The following is a 17552-nucleotide window of genomic DNA, read 5'->3' as shown; positions in this document are numbered from 1 at the left end:
GTGCAATGTTGCCACAGTTTTCTGTGTTGTGAAAAGGTTTCTTCTTTATCAACCGATAAAAGCGTTTCGTTCACCAGATGTCGCCCCTAGTTCTGCAACAATGACATTTAGGAAGCAATAAGAATTGTGATTAATTTTTCGTTTTTACTTTGTACTTGTGGCCGTCTTTTGGCTCAAAAATAATTTAAAATGCGCCAAAATGCTTTAATTTCATTGTTATTTAAATATGCAAACACATTCCTAATCGTAACCACCTGACTCAATATGGATAAGAGAAGCAAACAAGACGGAACGAAAAACGTAAAAACTGCCTTGCCTGATGCTTAAGTCTTGTGCATCATTCGTCAGGTCGCAATTAAGTTGCGTTCATCAACTTCATTCATTGGGATTCCTCCTTGTTGCGCCTCAATGTAATATGTAATTTTTTAAGTCGCCATCTGTCCCTCTGCCTCCACAAATTGAAACGGTTCTCACAATTAACCGAACTATTTCTGTTGCTTCTCGCCGTCACCACCACCACCGCGTCGTCCTCACGTTGCAAAAGCGAAGCGTTCCCAGAACTCCTCGCAGCACATTTCAGCTCAGTGCAGACACTTTCAAAACAAGATTTATCGACACATGTGGTAATAAAACAATTGTGTATTCCCATCGCTTGATTCACACGCAACAGTCATTCGGAAGCGCCTTGGCTGCAGAGGAAGTCGCTGCAAGAAAAAAATCACATCTAAAACAAGCGCAAGTGTGCACGAGTGCAGCGCTAAAATGCGCTATTTGTGGCAATTGAACCAATTATGGACCGCTTGATGATCTCGATCCGTACCAGGAAGCGGTTTTTGTCATCCAGTTATAATAAACTCGACTGGAAACAGACCAGGAACTATTTTTTACTGTTATTGTCGTAATCTATGAATCAGCACGAGCATATGGTCCATTAATGCGTTGTCTTGGATGCGCCTTTGGCGTGGCTCATGCCATAGATCGAAGAATCTACAGTACGGTCGCCTTGAAAGTGGGTGACCAGTGAACGTCAAACTTTTTAGCGACGGAATAGGGTTCCTCTTGTACGGTGAACGGAGTATAGGGGAAAATAAGAGTGTGTTGTCGATTTAAAATTCATATATTCTTTGCAAACAATACAATTCAATAAAAAATATTTTACATATCACAGCATTCTGTCCACACAGAAGACGATTATGGCATTCGTATCTTTAAGCAACAGATTATCTTTAAACTATGATAGAATGTGACGAAACGAGAGCTCGCCAAGATTTTCGCGTTTAGGAACAGAGCGAGGTGTCGTTTGGCCACACGAAATAACACATTCTAATGTGAGATCCGAAGAATACTTTATGTACACGATTAAGATACATTTAGAGTAATTACAAGTACAACGGGATTAAATTAGGTTAGAGAGGGGGAGAGAGGGAGAGTGGAAAGCGGCTATTTTGGCACCAGGAATTCAATGATGACCACAACTCTATGAAGCTTGATCTAGTTACAGAATAAGACACTCGAAGCTCCAATGTGGAGCACACTATATACAAAACCACCAGCGAATCATTCCAGGACGGTCAATGTTGCCAAGTATTTATTGCACGGCGTCCCTGAAATCTGGCTTAAGTTTAAGCACCGTCGCGTTCGAGTCCTCGCATATGTACAGATCACAGAAGCGCACTAAGTTACTTTGGTGGGGCTAGCTGCGCAGCACGCAGTGGGCCTTGCCCTCTTCGGACAGCCTGTTGACCAGGAGGGCCCAGTCCTCGAGGCGCGGGGCGCACTGCAGCGTGAGGTCCCCCAGCTTCCGCCTGGCCATGAAGACGAACTCGCCGAGGCCGTGCGACACGCCGCAGTGCTGCGCCACGTGCAGCGTCACCTCCTTCAGGGCGTCGTCCGACTCGTCGGGGATGGCGTTCGAGTCGCTGGTGAAGGCGTCGTCGGCCGTGTGCCGGATCAGCTTCGTCACCTTCACCGACATCTGCGACACCTCCAGCTCCTCGCGGTTCTCCACGCCGTGGATGATGCCCCGGGTCACTGCACGGACAAACAGAAACAGATCAAAAAATGTCCGGGGCGCGCCTGAATCATAATCTACATTAAACAGCGATAAGGAGTAATGCTGAGTCAACAGCTCGCTTAGTATTTGTTCTACGGTCGAGGGCTTTAAGAGAAATAGAATCGTTTTTATCTCGGGTAAATAGTGACATGGTCCGTATCCGAAGGCAAATACTGGCCGGCGTTCCTCGAAAGGCGAGCGCGCCCCGATCGACGGAAGAGATCCAACGATCTTCGATTGATTGGAAGAAATCCATTTCGAACGCAAACAATGAGCAATTAGAGGCTCGCATTTCGCGCCGTATCACCCGTCGATGCGCTCCGTTAAGAGCCATTGTTCTCGGAGGCGGTGGGCGGCACGACTGATCCAATTCGCCACAAAGAGCGTCGGCGGAGCCGCACTTCGGCATTTTTATCCCTCGCGCCAGGAGTCTCGACTTCGGCGGTGGGCGTCGGCTCCAACTGAACCGGCTCGCGGTGGTCTCGCGTGCGATTTCTTTCCGCTCGAACTCCTCTCCACGAGAAGTGCACCTCGCGGCCGCTATTTATTCAAGCCCCGCCGCGGACGTCTCATTACCATCTTTTCGTAATCGAGTCTCGATGGGCGCCCCGGGCGCGTCTCTTGCTGGATTCGGTGGCGAAAAACAAAAACACTCCGATTAAGAATGTCGGGGTTAATTGGACCACCCGGAATTGGGCGCTGGAAAAAATCCATTAATGGACCAAGTCGACCACGACTCTTGCAAGATCACCGTTTCGTCGGTCAGCATTACGGTCGTGGTTTATGCACCGAGACGCTCGCGATAATCGCGATCGGTGTTAAAAACAGTTCCATTTGCATGAAGAAATTATCGGGGAGCGGACCGCGGACTGAACGCTGTTCAAAACAGCTCTGGCGATTTTGTGTCGTTGGGGAGCGGACCGCGGACGGAACACATGTCACCCAACTCACGTGACACACTAAAACGTGGACAAAAAGCGCGACTGGACGACTTAGACGTGTAAACGCGAGATCTCGATAATTAAGAAGTCGTCAGGCGGGTTTTGCTGCATCCTTTATTGCAATCGTCACTGGACTACATTTTCATTCTTTTTTCCAATAGCTGGGCGAATCTGTTCGTTATGAAGAGAGAGACGTCGATGAAGCGGTTCACGCAATTTGTCAGACACGTTTCTGTCTTGCTGTCGAGTTTATTGCCGGTCGTTTGAACACATTTGTCCCAGCAGAAGTCGCTGAATTCGTGGATCTGCGCCGTGAACTCTGCTTTCTCCCTCTCGGTCGCCAAAAAATCTTGCAACTGCTTGATGCTCGAGTCTTCTTCCATCTTTTTCGAATTTCGCGCTTTCGTGATTTTCGAATGACAAGGTGACCAAACGGCGGCTTGATGCCGCCGCGATTATCTCGCTTTTTGTGGCATCGGGTTGGCAGCACCGCGGAACTGTCACAGCTGTCATTAAATTTCGTTTTTCTCTCGCGCAATCTCTTAATCAGATTAATCCGGCGAGCGACTTCTTGCGCGTTCTTCCCCGAATTAAATCATCAAGTGTCGCGGAATACTGTCATTACCGATTCGCCGTTTCTTCCGCGTTAATTGAAAGCGACGAGAAACGTCAAACGCGCGGCCATTAGCGTGCGATAATTAGAACAATTAACTTTAAACTAGCGCTAATGCAGTGGCTTTTCAGCATTTCCGGACCCTTTCCGCTATGCTTAATGACACTTACCGAGATCGCTGGTGCAGAATGCGTGCGCCAGTTCCTCGCTAGTACACGGTCGACACTCTGCAAAAAACAGAATAAAATTTGCAAAAATCCCTCCGATTTAATCACTACCGCTTTCACCCGTCTAACGGTAGTACTTAATCTAGTTTCCACAATCCCACGCCACATTGAATAAAACAGCGCCCCCTATCTGTCAATCTCCACTTTCAAGATTATTTATCGGAACAATACTTTCGATTTTCTCTTTATTTGCAATTTATTTGTACACTTTCACCGACTCACCTTCGGTGGGGTCGAACCCCCGCACCCCCTTGGGCAGCGCCTGGAGGTCGTACTCGAATTCGGCGACCCTCTTGGTGACCGCGTCGACGTCGGCGGCTTCCACATAGATCGCGGCTTGGCCATTCTTGCTGTTGAAACACCTGTAATTAAACGATGTTATCTGTGGAAAAATGCGTGAGTCCGACAGCGGCACCAACCTGATGGCTTTATTCCCACCGTCGGCGGTCGCGTAGAGCGGCAGCAGCGACCTCGGCCCTTCGAGGAACAGCCGAGCCGCGGGTTCTCTCTTCTCGTCAGGGTGGAGTTTGATGCAGGCGCGGAATTCGCGGTCCTGGCCTGGCAGGCGGAGGAGCACCCGCAGGGCCCCTCGGGGGTACAGCCACGTCACTCTGCCGGCCGAGCAGCGCAGGTAGACGGGAGTGACGCCACGGCCCGTCGACGAAGGGCTCAGTCCGCTGCAACAGAAAGAAAAGGGTTGAAAAGATGGCGTAGAGGGCGCCACGGGCTTTGACAAGTGACACTGCGGAATCCGCACGCCACTGGGCTTGTCAGGCGGGCCCCAATTTTCCGGTGCACCATTAAAACACCCGTAAAGGTTGTCCGCTCGAACCGCACACTTGGTATGCGGTAATCATCGATGATTAGCCAGAAACGATTTCCCCATTCCGACCGGACCCGATTTAATTCGCCTCGGACGGTATTCCAATCTCGGAATTGACGTTTATGATTGTAATTACGATTTTTAGGGACGATAAAAGAAGGCCCGGATCGCCGTTAACCCAATTCCCGGTGTCATTCATCAACCGCCGCTCTTGCAATTACAACCCTTCACTTAAAATTCAATGCATTCTTAACGGAACCGAACGCGCAAAAAGACCACGACACGTCCGTTTAATTGCGTGTGAAAACGGTCGATTTATTCGCAATAATGAAACTGTTACTCGGACAAAAACAGTCTGGCCCGGATAAACGAGAGCCAGGTCCAAGGGACCGTCGTCTAACGGCACTGCGAACTCGATTATGCATATTAACGCTCCCGTGGATCAATACTGCAATCTATCACAGATGAATTGATTTTAATTTCGATCCGGCATGTGAACGCGGTAATGAATCGCGAGCACGCGAAAAATCGAACACACCGTTGGGCCCCACCGGCGAAATCTAGACACGAGACGTCAAAGTAGCTGTTTTGTTGTTTTGGCGCTGGTGCCAACCTAAACCCGGATTATGGAAAAAGTCCTGTTTGGCACCGTCGGAGAAAAACTGGTAGCGGGACAGGTGAAGGACTCATTTAGCCACCAAACTAACGAATGTTTTCGTCGCTTCCGACCGCGATTTATCTCTCAATTTGAAGCTTACGAGACTCGGTAAAAATTAAACGAGCACAACCTCACACTTTACGGTCATCCGTATCGGACAGTCGTTCTCTAATTGCGACTGGGATAAAACAGTCCAAATAATCGTGCTCGTGTCCTGTTAAATATCATGATGTAATCAAAGCTCAACTTCCAGGAAATATTTATTAGAACAGCTGCACACTGCACCAATTTTCTAACATGCATTTTATGGCTAATGACGTTTATGGATAGCGTAACTGTCACATTTGTACCATTGCAGCTGACCCACTTTCGGCTCGACAATTTTATTAGATTATTGACTGTGAGCTAAGAAAATTCCACGTGGTGACATTTTGGGACAACTGGTTCGATAAAACCACAAAAAGTAGTTGTTTTTGGTGAGTCAGTTTTTGTCCGCACACCCACTTTTTCGGGCGGTGACGTCACATTGTTTTCAGAAGGAAGAACCACCCCCGAGGACGCCACAGTGACACAATCCCGCCGACACTAATAACCTCCGTCTTAGGCCGTCTCTATCTGGCCTCCGGCATGTGGTCTGATTTGCAATTACTTCGGCAACGTTCAAACGCAATCCTCGCCGAGGCTGCTTTGCATACATTTTAAAGTCAAATCTGAATAACATTTCAAATCTGTTATATATCTCGGACGGGTGTGTGTGTAACTCATACCGAAGCGGAGTTTCTGGTTTGATGATGTATTTTAACTGTTCTGGTTCATCCAAAGCGGGCCCCGCATTCCCCGAACGCGACCATAAACCCCGACTCGCAATTCGACACTGGCGAGGGTCAAAGATGGCACCGGAGACGACAGGTGTCCGCCCGAAATAATCCGGATCTCGCCTCGATCGCTTTTTAATTAATTGCTTCAAACAGCGCTGCACTCAGAACCGGATAGAATGTTGTTAGATCGGGCGTGGCCGCGCCATTATCTCGTGCTCGGTGAAACTGGACTACTTTTACTTCGGGGGCCGAGAAAATCCCCGCGAAGGGTCACCCCGAAGGCCAAGTGTCATCAAGCCGGACTAGTTCTGACGACGATTCCCTCCAGATCCGAGACGTCTCACTGCGGACCGGTCGTCATTACCCGGATTCAAATTGCTCCGAGAGTACGCACACCTGCGAGGGACAGTGTCGCTCTTCAGGTAAAGTGTGGAAACGTTGACCTGCAGTTCAAAGACAATCGGAAGGGAACGACGTGATTTACGGCCGGTGCGATAGCGAAAGCGGACTTATCGACAAAAATGACAACCAGGAAGAGGTCAGCGTTGTCTCCACTTTATCTAATTCGGAGGCGATAATTACTCAAGTCGGGTCTGACATTTATGCAGAGGGCGCTCGAATGTACCGTTCGACCAATCGCAACACGGGCACGTGACCGGACCAGTTGTCGATTGGTCGAGACCTACTGTTGCCAATTACTCTGTTTGCCCAGAGCTGCACCGCATCGAAAAGTCGTGGCCCACACGATTTACCAATTTATTTTTTAATAGTCGGCGGAGTCGAATCTCGGGATTTGTGCTGAGTAACTCTCCACCATTCGGAGAGTAAATGATCCTGGCTGGTTTTCGTCCAGTCACCGTCTTCTTGTCTTGTGCAGACAATTATTGAATCTTCGGCTCGGATCGCGACTTAGCCACGCTAACGCCTCCGTCGGTCGCATTAAAATTCCCCTCTCGAAAAAACTCCGGCCCGAAACTCCACTTTTTGGAGGACGTGAAACTTTCGAAGCAAGCGTCCAACCGGCTGACATTTACCCAGATAAGGACGAGATGACGGCGCGTGTGTTCTCGAGGGGGGAACGATCCGATCACGAATCCATTAAGCCTTTTTCGAGCTATCGAAACGTTTTAAAGCGGCATAAACCCGGCCCGGACAAAGACGATCGCGTGGATACGTTATGGCTTTGGTGCGGTCGTACAGTCATTAGTGTACGGTTTTATTGTTAGATTATGCTGCATGTTATTCCGTTTATATGGTTGCGGTTAAGTGCTCGTTTTGTATTCGTATACGAGTATGGAATGGTGCCTTTTTTGTCCAGCTCAACAGGCAAAAGGGCATTGTTGCGGTTTCGCGAAAGCCGCCTCTGGAATGCTAGTCCGTGGGGGCGAAACACACCGCCTAGGTCGACGATTCGGCGCGAAGGATCACTTTACTCATAAATATGCAAAGCAAACGGGATTCCGTTTCTAACCAAATTCTTCGAGTTCCAACAGTCGAAAAGTGAAAATGGAGTCGGTCTGCGGGACTGGAGTGAGCCAGGGGTCGCTCCCAACTCCCGTTCTTTTTCTCCCAAGTCGCTGTAGTGGAACTGGGACACGAGGAAGAAGAAAAACTGATGCACGTAGAGTGGCACAAAAAAATTGGGACTGATAGAACTGACACGAAGATGAAAAACAAAAAATCCGCGGAAGAAACCTAACTGTAGCGTGTTTTGTCCGATGTTAGATTTGCCCGTGGCCTGGTTCTTCTTCTTCGATTTTATGGGGACGTTACCGTCGCGCTTGTAGAGGCCACACGCGGCTCGCTCGGACATTTCGAAATTTTATCTCGTAAAACGGTTTCCCATTTAGGAAGGCCGTCAAATAAATTTCAGACAATAAAACCGATTAGGCGGCCATCACGAGGCGCTCTTTCGTTGTTGGCGGCCGTAAACACGCAACAATCGATGAATTATAAAACGGCGTTAAAATTTGACGGAACACGAGTCGAGGGTCGTGATTTACTTTTGGCGGGAGACGAGTCGGGGTCGGATTACACCAGTCCAGACACCCCCGACACATGTTGCACCTGCAGCGCACTCGTCGCTGCAACCAAGCTACAAAAGATCGCGAAATTGGCGGCGCGGGAGAGGTGGAGAAGCCCCCGGGGTCGGCGTGACTGGACACACCGTTACCTGTGTAATTTTTGCGAGTCGACGGCGTTCGCGCAGTTTTTCCGGTAAAACCGTCGATTCTAAATTTAAAACGAACGGGCCACATCTGGTCGACAGGAGGAATTCCTGGTTTCGTGAAGAGCCACTGAACTTGCGGCTCTTGACGAATCCCAGCGGGATTCTGATCGAGTTCTGGTGCGATCTAGTTGGGCTTTGTGACGGCGGTTTTGTGCTTTTGTTGGCGAACCGACGACGACTGCGGTTTCTTAATCGCGGTGGATGCTGCGGTCTTTGCCAGTTGAGGCTGCGGTCGACGCAAAATGACAAACTTGTTAAAGTTCCTCCTTGGCTGGATTTGTTTTTGACATTTGACAGCTCACACTTGTCATTTTCCATTTATTGTAATAAAACATTTATTTCTTGCATCGTACTTGGCTGTGATTCATGACGCACGAACACCTTCTGGATTTGTTTTTGACATTTGACAGCTCACACTTGTCATTTTCCATTTATTGTAATAAAACATGTATAAAGTTATAAAACTACGTCAACCTTTTGGTAAACAAACTCAGAGTTGCAGTATAATAAACAGATGAAGAGTGGGGTCTAGTGCCAACCCTGAGAACCTTCCCAAGTAACCAAAAGTAGATCTGCTTCCTCAATTGAGATTTCAACTCTTCGGTGCCACTAATGTTTCTCTTCTAGTGCTGCTGTTTTTGGTGCAAAGTGCAGCTGGGGCCACTTGCGTCTTCCTGGGTGTGCGGCTTTGTACGTGGGGGCCCTTGGAAGCCCTGTACCTCCAAAGTGGAGCATTTGTCGAATCGCGTGGGTGTCCGACAGCGATGTCCTCGCTTATAAGGCAACGCCTATTGTCGAGCGGGTTCCTAGTGTCACGGAGGGCCTTGCCCCTCGCAACCCACGTATGCATTGTCCACGGTAGACGCCCAACCCCTCGAGATCAATAAGAAATCCGTATGCTAATCGAAAATCTAGTTCTGGCTTTGGACTGGTCAAGGCCTCGAGAACAATCGGTTCTGGAGGGATATTAATGATGGACCAGAGAGACAGTTCCACCCATAATGACACAGCTTTCTGCATATCCATAACAATGGGTCTAATGATTTGGACCGGTCCCATTTTCGATTTGGAAACGAAAAAGTCGTCGTTTTTTGTCGGTGTAAGAAGTGCATCGTCTGCTTTCAAAGCACGAGCCCGACGAACGACGATTCTTTCGGATCGGAAACGTAGTAAAATAATGCGAGGTTTATTACACGGTGATATTAACATCGAAGACAATGGCATTCCGATGTAGCGTTTGACGAGATGTCGACGGAAACGAGCAGTTTGTTCAACAATACAACACTCTGTATACACAACGATAATATTTATGTAAATAGGTTCGAAGAACGCATCAACAGCGACAGAGTGAGTAATTGCGAAGGTAAATTGTGCCCAAAATAGGCCCAAATCGGAGCTCGTGCCCAATCTGGACAATTACTTTCGTGCATCTATAAAAAGTCAAGGTGGGAGCGATTTATTCCGGCCCCGAGGCCTCCACGTAAATCACCTGAATGGTGTTATTGTTTCGGTTGGGCCAGAGACAAAGGGTTCGTTCTTCGGCGGGTCGAATGTTGTCTAAATAATTTCAAGAGCCGGTCCTGTTTCACACCCATAAAAAAGCTTTTAGGCTGGCGTGGCCGTCAAACTATCAAACACTCTCGCTTATTGTGATCCATATCGGCGATGGTAATAACAGTCATCGTGGGCATTATCGTGATGGGGTGATGGTCAGCAAATCGACCCGCAAATGGAGCGGGAAATATCGATCGGAAAGGTCTTTTAACCCACAAATCTCCCAAGCAATCTCGTGCACAATGCGCTTAGCTTCGAAGGTCGTAAATCAGACAAAGATATCTATTATTTGAGATTACGCAAATATGCTTTTCCGTATCTTTTTCTAGAATCACAAGTACCAGACCGCCGAAAAAGATAATGCGAACATGTTAATGCGCAATTGTGGTTAAATAAAACTTGACATCTTCCTGTGTGGATTGATTCCTCGTATTTATCTTCCAGGGTTCTGACCTTTTGTTGGAGTAAACAACAACAGTCAACACGTCAACAGTGGTGACACCTGTCAAAACTGTCAAATGTCACTAAATCTTGTAACCAACATGGAGAATAAAAAAAGTGAGGTTGTAAAAGCGTTTCTGTGAAGATTATGGACTTGGTGAAGAGATTATGTCTTTGTACATCGATTACGGAGATAAACACGGTAGCTGCGTCGAATTTTCGCCGCCAGGTGGACCTCCCGGCGCACCTGTTGGAATCGGGGAGATTTCACACATGGGAATCGGCCCCGTTACGATTCTCCACGCTTCACCTCCGTTTCCTCGAAGATTGTCGAAAACAAGTGTCACGATCGTTCGGTTGAGGAACGTGTCCCACGCAACGCCAGCAGTTGAAGACGTCCTACAGTAATTTATGGCTAAATTTTCTCTAATTATGTAAATGTAAACGGCCTTCGAGGGCAATTTTCTCATTATCGCTAGCGCTGATCCGATGGGCGTGATTGTTGTCACATCGCGGTCCATTCGATAATCGGACTTTCGCTTCGGCCCTTTGAAACAGGTGAAAATTGACGGGCCACCCCTCGGCAATAAAATCCTGGGCTGTATTTATTTTCGACTAAGTGGGGTAGGAGTGACCGTCGAACCAACCAAAAGGCATCGCCTCTTATTTATTACGGCACCGACCGTCAGGTATTTTAGTCTGGCGTGTAGTGGAAAGCCCCGAGGTAAGAGTGGAGTCTTTGTGTGGGAAGCACCACGACCCACGCCGCTCTTCGCCGCTTTTTACCGCAACATGCTCAACCCCGTAGCGATTCCAGTCGGAATTAAACCAGATTGCTCTCAATTAAAGACGCTCCTTGATTAAACCAAGACCAATCTGGTCCGCTTCAAGAGCGCAATTATGTTAACTACAAAAAGACAGAGGAGGCTTTGTTGGAGTGTACTGTGCTGGTCAGGTACTGATTCAGGTCGAGTCAACACAAGTCGGATATTGGATATTTGCTTGGTTTGAGATAACGCTCGACTTAATCACGTTGAGACAATGACATCTGACAGGTAAACAATCAGGCGGCTTATCAGGGCTGACCCGCGCCGCGCATAAAGTCCCTGCCGCACTGCCAACTTGACATCTGGGTAATGAAGACTTTATGGATTATGACAGGGAAGCGCACCTGTGTCGTCTCGGTGTGGTATTGACCCGGCGAGTACCGGCAATTAATTTTGATTTAGTGCGTGCCTGGAATCGACACGAGTTGCTGTTATTTCTGCAAACGTGAGAAAAAAATCCGATCACGGGTGATTAGTCATAATCGTGAAATAAGAGAACAAAACGTGATACTTTTCCACAAATACGAGCCGGCCGTTGCGAAATATTTGTGCAATATCCGATTGTGTAAGTTCTTTGGATACGGCGACCGAGACGGGTCGCGACGCGATTTTTTCTTGCAGGCCACGGTTGCCCTGAAATGTCAACCGTGTTTTGACGGTTTCAGTTTGTCACAATTTCAGTAATTCCAGCTCGAAGAAGTAATCAAGAGACTAATTAAGATTTTTCAGGGCAAGACTACCGTCTCTCACGAATTCCGATTCCCCGACTCGGAGTGTCGCCGACTTTCAACCAAAAAAATTATTCTTGCGTATCTATCAGACGATAATTTGTGGACTTGTTCTTGTTAAAATTTTCAGCCGAATCCTTTCTCTTTTATTCGACTGTGTGAACAGCGAGGCATTTATTTTTACGCAAATTAGCAACAGTGACATTTCACCGATCTAATAATCAAAATTTGTCATTGACATTTTGAGGTTAGGTTTGGCAAGTTGTCGCTGAAGACCTCGTTCGATGTGGTGCAGTTAAAGGGCGGCCAGGTCTACGAACGAGAACAGGTAGTAAAAACAACCCTCCGAGTTTATATTAGGTTTGAATTTTTCAGGTGTCTCGGTCCGAAAGTGAAACGACGTTAGATTTTTCCGGCACAAAGCGAGAAGCGCTGACATCGTGCAGGCATGCGAGCCTTTTCGTCTTTTTTCCTCGATAGATGATGGCCGCGCCGCCGCTGGTCGCAGCCTCGCTCCGCATGCACTCGAATAATAATCATCATATTACAGCGGAGGACTGGTTCATATAATTTACATGTCATTGGCTACGTAGCCCACGGCTCGTGCTGAGACAAACACGCCAGCCACGGATCACTTCTTCCACCGACTCCACCGCTGGAGCTGCTCCGTCTCGCATGTGCGCCGACCCTTTCCCCGTATTCGCGAAAATCCTGGAAGCGCCGTGAGAAAGCACCACCGAGAGGCGCTCTCACGCAAAAAAGCGCACATGTGCCGAAATCCCGTCGCGCGATCAGATGTGCCGCGAAATGGGTCATTCTGGACTTACCTCCCGGTCCAGTCGCACTCGTCGCCCATTATCGCCGAAGAGGCGAGACCCACCACCGCCAGGGAGACGATCACATAATCCATGGGAAAAGTCCGAGGCCACATCTTCACGAAAAACCACATCACAGTTCACTTGATGCCATAATAGAGACACTGCGGGTCGCAAAAACGTAAACAAATCCACTGCGGTGTAGCACTATCTTAACAACAGTTGAACGTCGACTGAGTTGAGTTGAACTGGTCGGCGGTGGACCAACAAGTGGTTTGAATTTACGGAGAGGGCCGGAGACGGCCGACCGGTGCCTCCCACTTGTTGGAGCTTTTCACGAGCGGGATGGCTCGGGGGTTAACGTGCATGCATGTGTGGGTTTGGTCTTTTTACGTTGTTTGGAATGGTTTCGTGATTTGTTGGAGCGAAAATAGCGAGGAGCTTTAATTGGAGTTAATGGATGACGTGGCTCGTGGCGTTTTATTGAAATATCACAGGGATTTCTGACGGAGAAAAAGATGCGCAAATCTGAGGCGAAATTTCGGGTGGCTCCGGACGGGGTTGACGGAAAGATTGTGGGACACCTGTAATGGTACAATGTAGGTAATGATGGGTAGCCATGCGTTGCGAAGAATAGGGACTTTTGTGATCAGTGGTACCACCTCCATAGAATAACATGTCATTACGGTAAATATTAGAGTACAATTTGTCAGATGGTTCTCGATGGCCGTAACATGCCGACGGGTGAACGAATGGGATGAAACAAAGTTTAATTTTTAAAAGTCGACACTGGAAACTGACTTAATAGATCGAATGGAACAAAAAGCGAAACTAAAAACTAAAAAACTGATTGATTTTACACTAAAAAAAAACTTCAAAATATTTTCTTATCAAGTACATATTTTTTTTAATACCCTCCAAAAAAGTTTCCATATAAAAAGACTCACTACTTATACGGGCTTGTCGCTAATGCGCTACAGAAAAAAAGTAGATTTGAGTGAATTGTACAGTTTTTAAAAGGTTCAGTACATGACTGAATTATGTCATATGTGTAAATTTGACATTTGACAGCTCACACTTGTCACATTGCAACTCTCATTGCTCATTTTCACCAAGGTAGTAATTCAGTGTTTTGAGTAAGAGCAAAAGAGTTTTGTGTCGTGCAGGACATTGGTTATTATTGTGGTAAGTAGGTATAACTAACCATTTTATTAACAACTCCCTTTCTTGTCTTATACGCAATAAAAATGGTTTCATCCCTGGAATAGTTGTAATGTTTTATTATTGAAATATGTAGTAGATCTGTTAATACCAGTTTTGGCAATGGGGGTAACCAGATTTTTATACCGGGTGTCCCAAAATTCGCGGAACAACTCAATGGGGCAATGTCAACTCATGTTAGAAAATAATGAGAAAGATAATTAAAAAAATTCTTTATCTTTCAGATTTGAAGATACGGGGGCTCAAAGGGTGCAGCTTTGTAAAAGGTAAATCTTTGGTAATCTATATTAGATAGATCTGTTCTTGCTGAAAGTACAAATAAAGAAAAAAAACTGAGGAAGTTGTTGAAGATTAAAGGAATGGATAGAGCGCAACCCACGAACATTTTGTAATATGTATTTGGATATTTTAAAGATGAGTTAGATGGCAGTGTAAAAACTACAGAAAGAAATTACATTTTACTGACGCAATATTGGTCAGACAATGTGGCAAAACATTTTTGAAAATAAGAGAAGAAGAGCAATCAAGTGTCTGGAACATTGTGAACATTTTTTCTTTGAAAACGACACATTTGTTTTTGTGCCTTTTTTTTAAATCCATTATCTTAAAGCCCCTCGTTTTTCGGCAGTCAAGCAACGTCTTGTGAATGCCAAAATGAATTTTGTTTTTCTTCTGACAACAATCGGCTACAATTTTTGTCGTCGCCCAAGGCCAAACAACAGTCTGAAGTTTCTCCATCGACAATAGACTTTTTAACTAAAAATGTCTTTTTACAATTACCGTTGCGACATTACAATAAAAGACTCATAAACACTTGACCTCTGCCGTCGTAAATCTTGTCCGACCGTTATGCACTCGGAAAACTTGATCGGAAACTCTTTGGGATATCTTTGACAGTTTTGACGTTCCAGATCGGCTCTATTCACCTCGGTGGTGCTAAAAACACGAAACATTTTGGGCCCGCTTGACACTCCCTGGAGAGAAGCGTTTCGGCGCCAGCAGTCAATCTACCCGAACATTTATTACACGCAGCGACTTTATAAAACACGAAGTACCATCGTAAAACCAAACACGAAACATATGGCGGACATTGTCGCTCTTGAGCGATCACCGCTGAAATTTTATATTTTTCACTCCGGTAGACATGCATATGAAGAAGCCGTGTCCTTAATGAAGCATAACGACTGGAGCGGAGCCGTCCAAACGGGCGATAAATTTTTGCAACATTTTCTCAACCTGTGCCCACTGAGGCGCACCTGAGTCGTTGACAAACCCTCCAAAAGCGTCTACCTGTCGTTGGCGCGCTTTCCCCGGAGACCCCCTGGGCCTTCCGCATAAATTTCTGGGTGCCGTTAGAATGCGCGACGCATTCATAATCCTCAACTCGTCATTTTCGAAGTGGCCCTTCCGGACCGTCGTCTTGGGAATGGGAGGGACGCATAAATTTCAATTATGAGATAAGGCCAGATTTGTGGCATTCTTTCGACGAGGTGATATTTTAAGGCATTTCGGTTAGCGCCTTATCGACAAATTATCGCCACTCGGGACGCAACAATTAATCTCCTTTGCCTCTGACATTTGTGGATTTGAAGTGGAATCGGATTCAAGGCTACAACAATAATTTAACAGCTCGCAGCTGCTGCCAATTTTTTGCAACTTTTTGTTTGTTTATTGTTAATCTGGTATCGATGCTGGATGAAAGTGTTTGTTTGCTAATGAGGCCGGGCTGAAGGACATGTGTGGCAATCGGAGCGCCGTTTCCACGTCCAACGATCCAGCCCGACCGTTGCGGATCCGACTTCTCGAATCCTGCAGCTCCTAGGCCTGATTAGCGCTCGTCGAGGAGCGTGTCATCAGGCACGGTAGCCGCTCCTCGAGCTGGCGTATGTCCATTGTTCCACTCGCCCATGAATCATCACTTGTCCGTTGTATCCACGTGTTGTCCGATGCTGGTATTCGATTTAATGGACTATTATTTCTGTTTTTGTGCGGGGATCGGCCGGGATCTGTCCAAGTATAGGCACAATGAGAATCAATTTATGGTAGCACCGAGGCCCGCCGAGAAATGCACTCGCCGAGGTGCAACAACCTGGCGGAAAAAACAAACTTCGATGAAGATCCGTCGTTTAATTGATTATCCAAACAACCTCGGCAAAAACACATGTCCAGGAAATTATATCGCGGTTTTTTCCGACAATAATCTCCGAACACCTGTTGCAAATCGACGAAGGCCCCAGAGCTGCGCGATTAGGAGCACAGAGAGTGGAAGAAAACGGCGACGGGGCCCACCAGCTAATCTCCCGGCGACCAAATTTTAATTACTACGAGTAAGGCCCCCTCACATTCAGAATTATTCCGACATAACCTCAAAATTTGTTGACACAATTATTGCAACTTGACAGCTGTGAGGTTATATCGAAGATGCAAGATAAACGTTATCAAATAAACTACTAGTAGGGCCCCCTCAGCACACAACACTTTTTTAAGGATTCTGCTCTGTTTTTAATGTTATACTTAAAAAGCAAATATTTCAAGAATTTGCCTTGTCTGGAAGTGAGCATCGGCGCTCACCAACGACTTTTTGTATGAGGTTCTTTTCCGGGTCTTATCGCAATTAGAATTGTTTTATTTTATTTTATCTGAAGCGAGGAAGGAACCCGAGGACCTCCCCGCTAGTGTGGGCGGCGTAGCGGTACTCCTTCCTCTGGTTTTTATATATTTTTTTTGTTTTAATTTTTTTTTTACATTTTTTTGATCCCGGACTCGGAGAAGGACCCTTCAGGCGTTATCGTCAATTTTGTTTAGAATCGTTAATAATTCGTACCTACCTATTTTCTGCTATTTAGTTGTGGAGTTAAAAAATTATAAAAACGTAAACAAACTTTGAGGTTATGTCGGTTTAATTCAGAAGGTGATGCAATAATTGGTTAAGTTATCGATATTCAACCGTATTTGCCTGGAAGAAAACATCATAAAGTTATACAACGAGACGTTGGGGTCCGTACCTAGTTTGGGCATTGAAAAATGAAACGTAAACAAACTTTGAGGTTATGTCGAATAAGTTTTGAAATGCGTTTATTTTTGAGATTTCGTGCGTGTTTGGAGCCTAGTCGAGATAAAAGCGGGGTCCCCGAGCCGTGCAAGGTTTGTTCGTCGTTGACACCAGCGAAACCATTAATATCGCGGGTCAAAATTCTCCAAACCAGTCGACATCTTCAGATCGCTACGTAATCGGGTGATCCATCTCGCTGGTGATAAAAAACCGCAAAATCTGGATCCGCGTACCGAGCCGCGACAATCACCTCTTAGATAAGCGGTCTGCCTTGGAAGGTCGCCTTTGTGATTGCGCCACTTTGGCAAAAACTCGTTTTTTCTCACCGTCAATTATTGGGATTGATCACACGAGAACCGCGGCCGGAAGTCGAATCAATACGTTTGCATTTTTAATCCTTTCTAATGGAGCCGTTGCGAAAGCGCTGCTGCACAAGCCCGTTCCAGTTTCCTAATCGAGAATCAACAGAAACTGCAGTTTGTTGCAAGAGCAAGGGAGGCGTGCCTCGCTCGGAAATCATAAAATCTCGGCCTTTCTTGTGGGCAGAGGCA

The 17552-nt window shown here is 46.6% G+C and overlaps 1 protein-coding gene and 1 long non-coding RNA gene across 2 annotated transcripts; one reads left to right on the top strand and one right to left on the bottom strand.

Annotated features, from left to right (window-relative positions):
- Window positions 1-1098: 1098 nt before the first annotated feature.
- Window positions 1099-12883, bottom strand: LOC138139472 (meteorin-like protein). Its single transcript, XM_069059760.1, has 5 exons — window positions 12741-12883; window positions 4254-4511; window positions 4057-4196; window positions 3778-3834; window positions 1099-2031 (listed from the first exon to the last, which is right to left on the bottom strand). Exons 1-5 carry the CDS (start codon window positions 12860-12862, stop codon window positions 1694-1696), a joined length of 915 nt encoding a protein of 304 aa, XP_068915861.1. The 5' UTR covers window positions 12863-12883; the 3' UTR covers window positions 1099-1693.
- LOC138139518 (uncharacterized) lies at window positions 11540-14761 on the top strand. The gene is made up of 3 exons (XR_011162319.1): window positions 11540-12241; window positions 12289-13913; window positions 14174-14761. It is a non-coding gene; the product is annotated as an uncharacterized lncRNA (long non-coding RNA).
- The last annotated feature ends 2791 nt before the right edge of the window (window positions 14762-17552 follow it).

Source organism: Tenebrio molitor, chromosome 1 (assembly GCF_963966145.1).
Source record: "Tenebrio molitor chromosome 1, icTenMoli1.1, whole genome shotgun sequence".
In the NCBI taxonomy this organism is placed as follows: Eukaryota; Metazoa; Arthropoda; class Insecta; order Coleoptera; family Tenebrionidae; genus Tenebrio; species Tenebrio molitor.
The sequence above is the reverse complement of the archived record's forward strand: the minus strand, read 5'-3'. Positions and strand labels throughout refer to the sequence as shown.

What these genes read in the sequence shown, in the direction of transcription:
- LOC138139472 (XM_069059760.1), bottom strand. Translation starts at nt 12,862, where the DNA reads ATGTGGTTTTTCGTGAAGATGTGGCCTCGGACTTTTCCCATGGATTAT. An exon ending in GGTGGGAATAAAGCCATCAG is followed by an intron (nt 4,197 to 4,253) that starts GTTGGTGCCGCT and finishes GTTTAATTACAG; the next exon opens with GTGTTTCAACAGCAAGAATG. An exon ending in GGGGTTCGACCCCACCGAAG is followed by an intron (nt 3,835 to 4,056) that starts GTGAGTCGGTGA and finishes TGTTTTTTGCAG; the next exon opens with AGTGTCGACCGTGTACTAGC.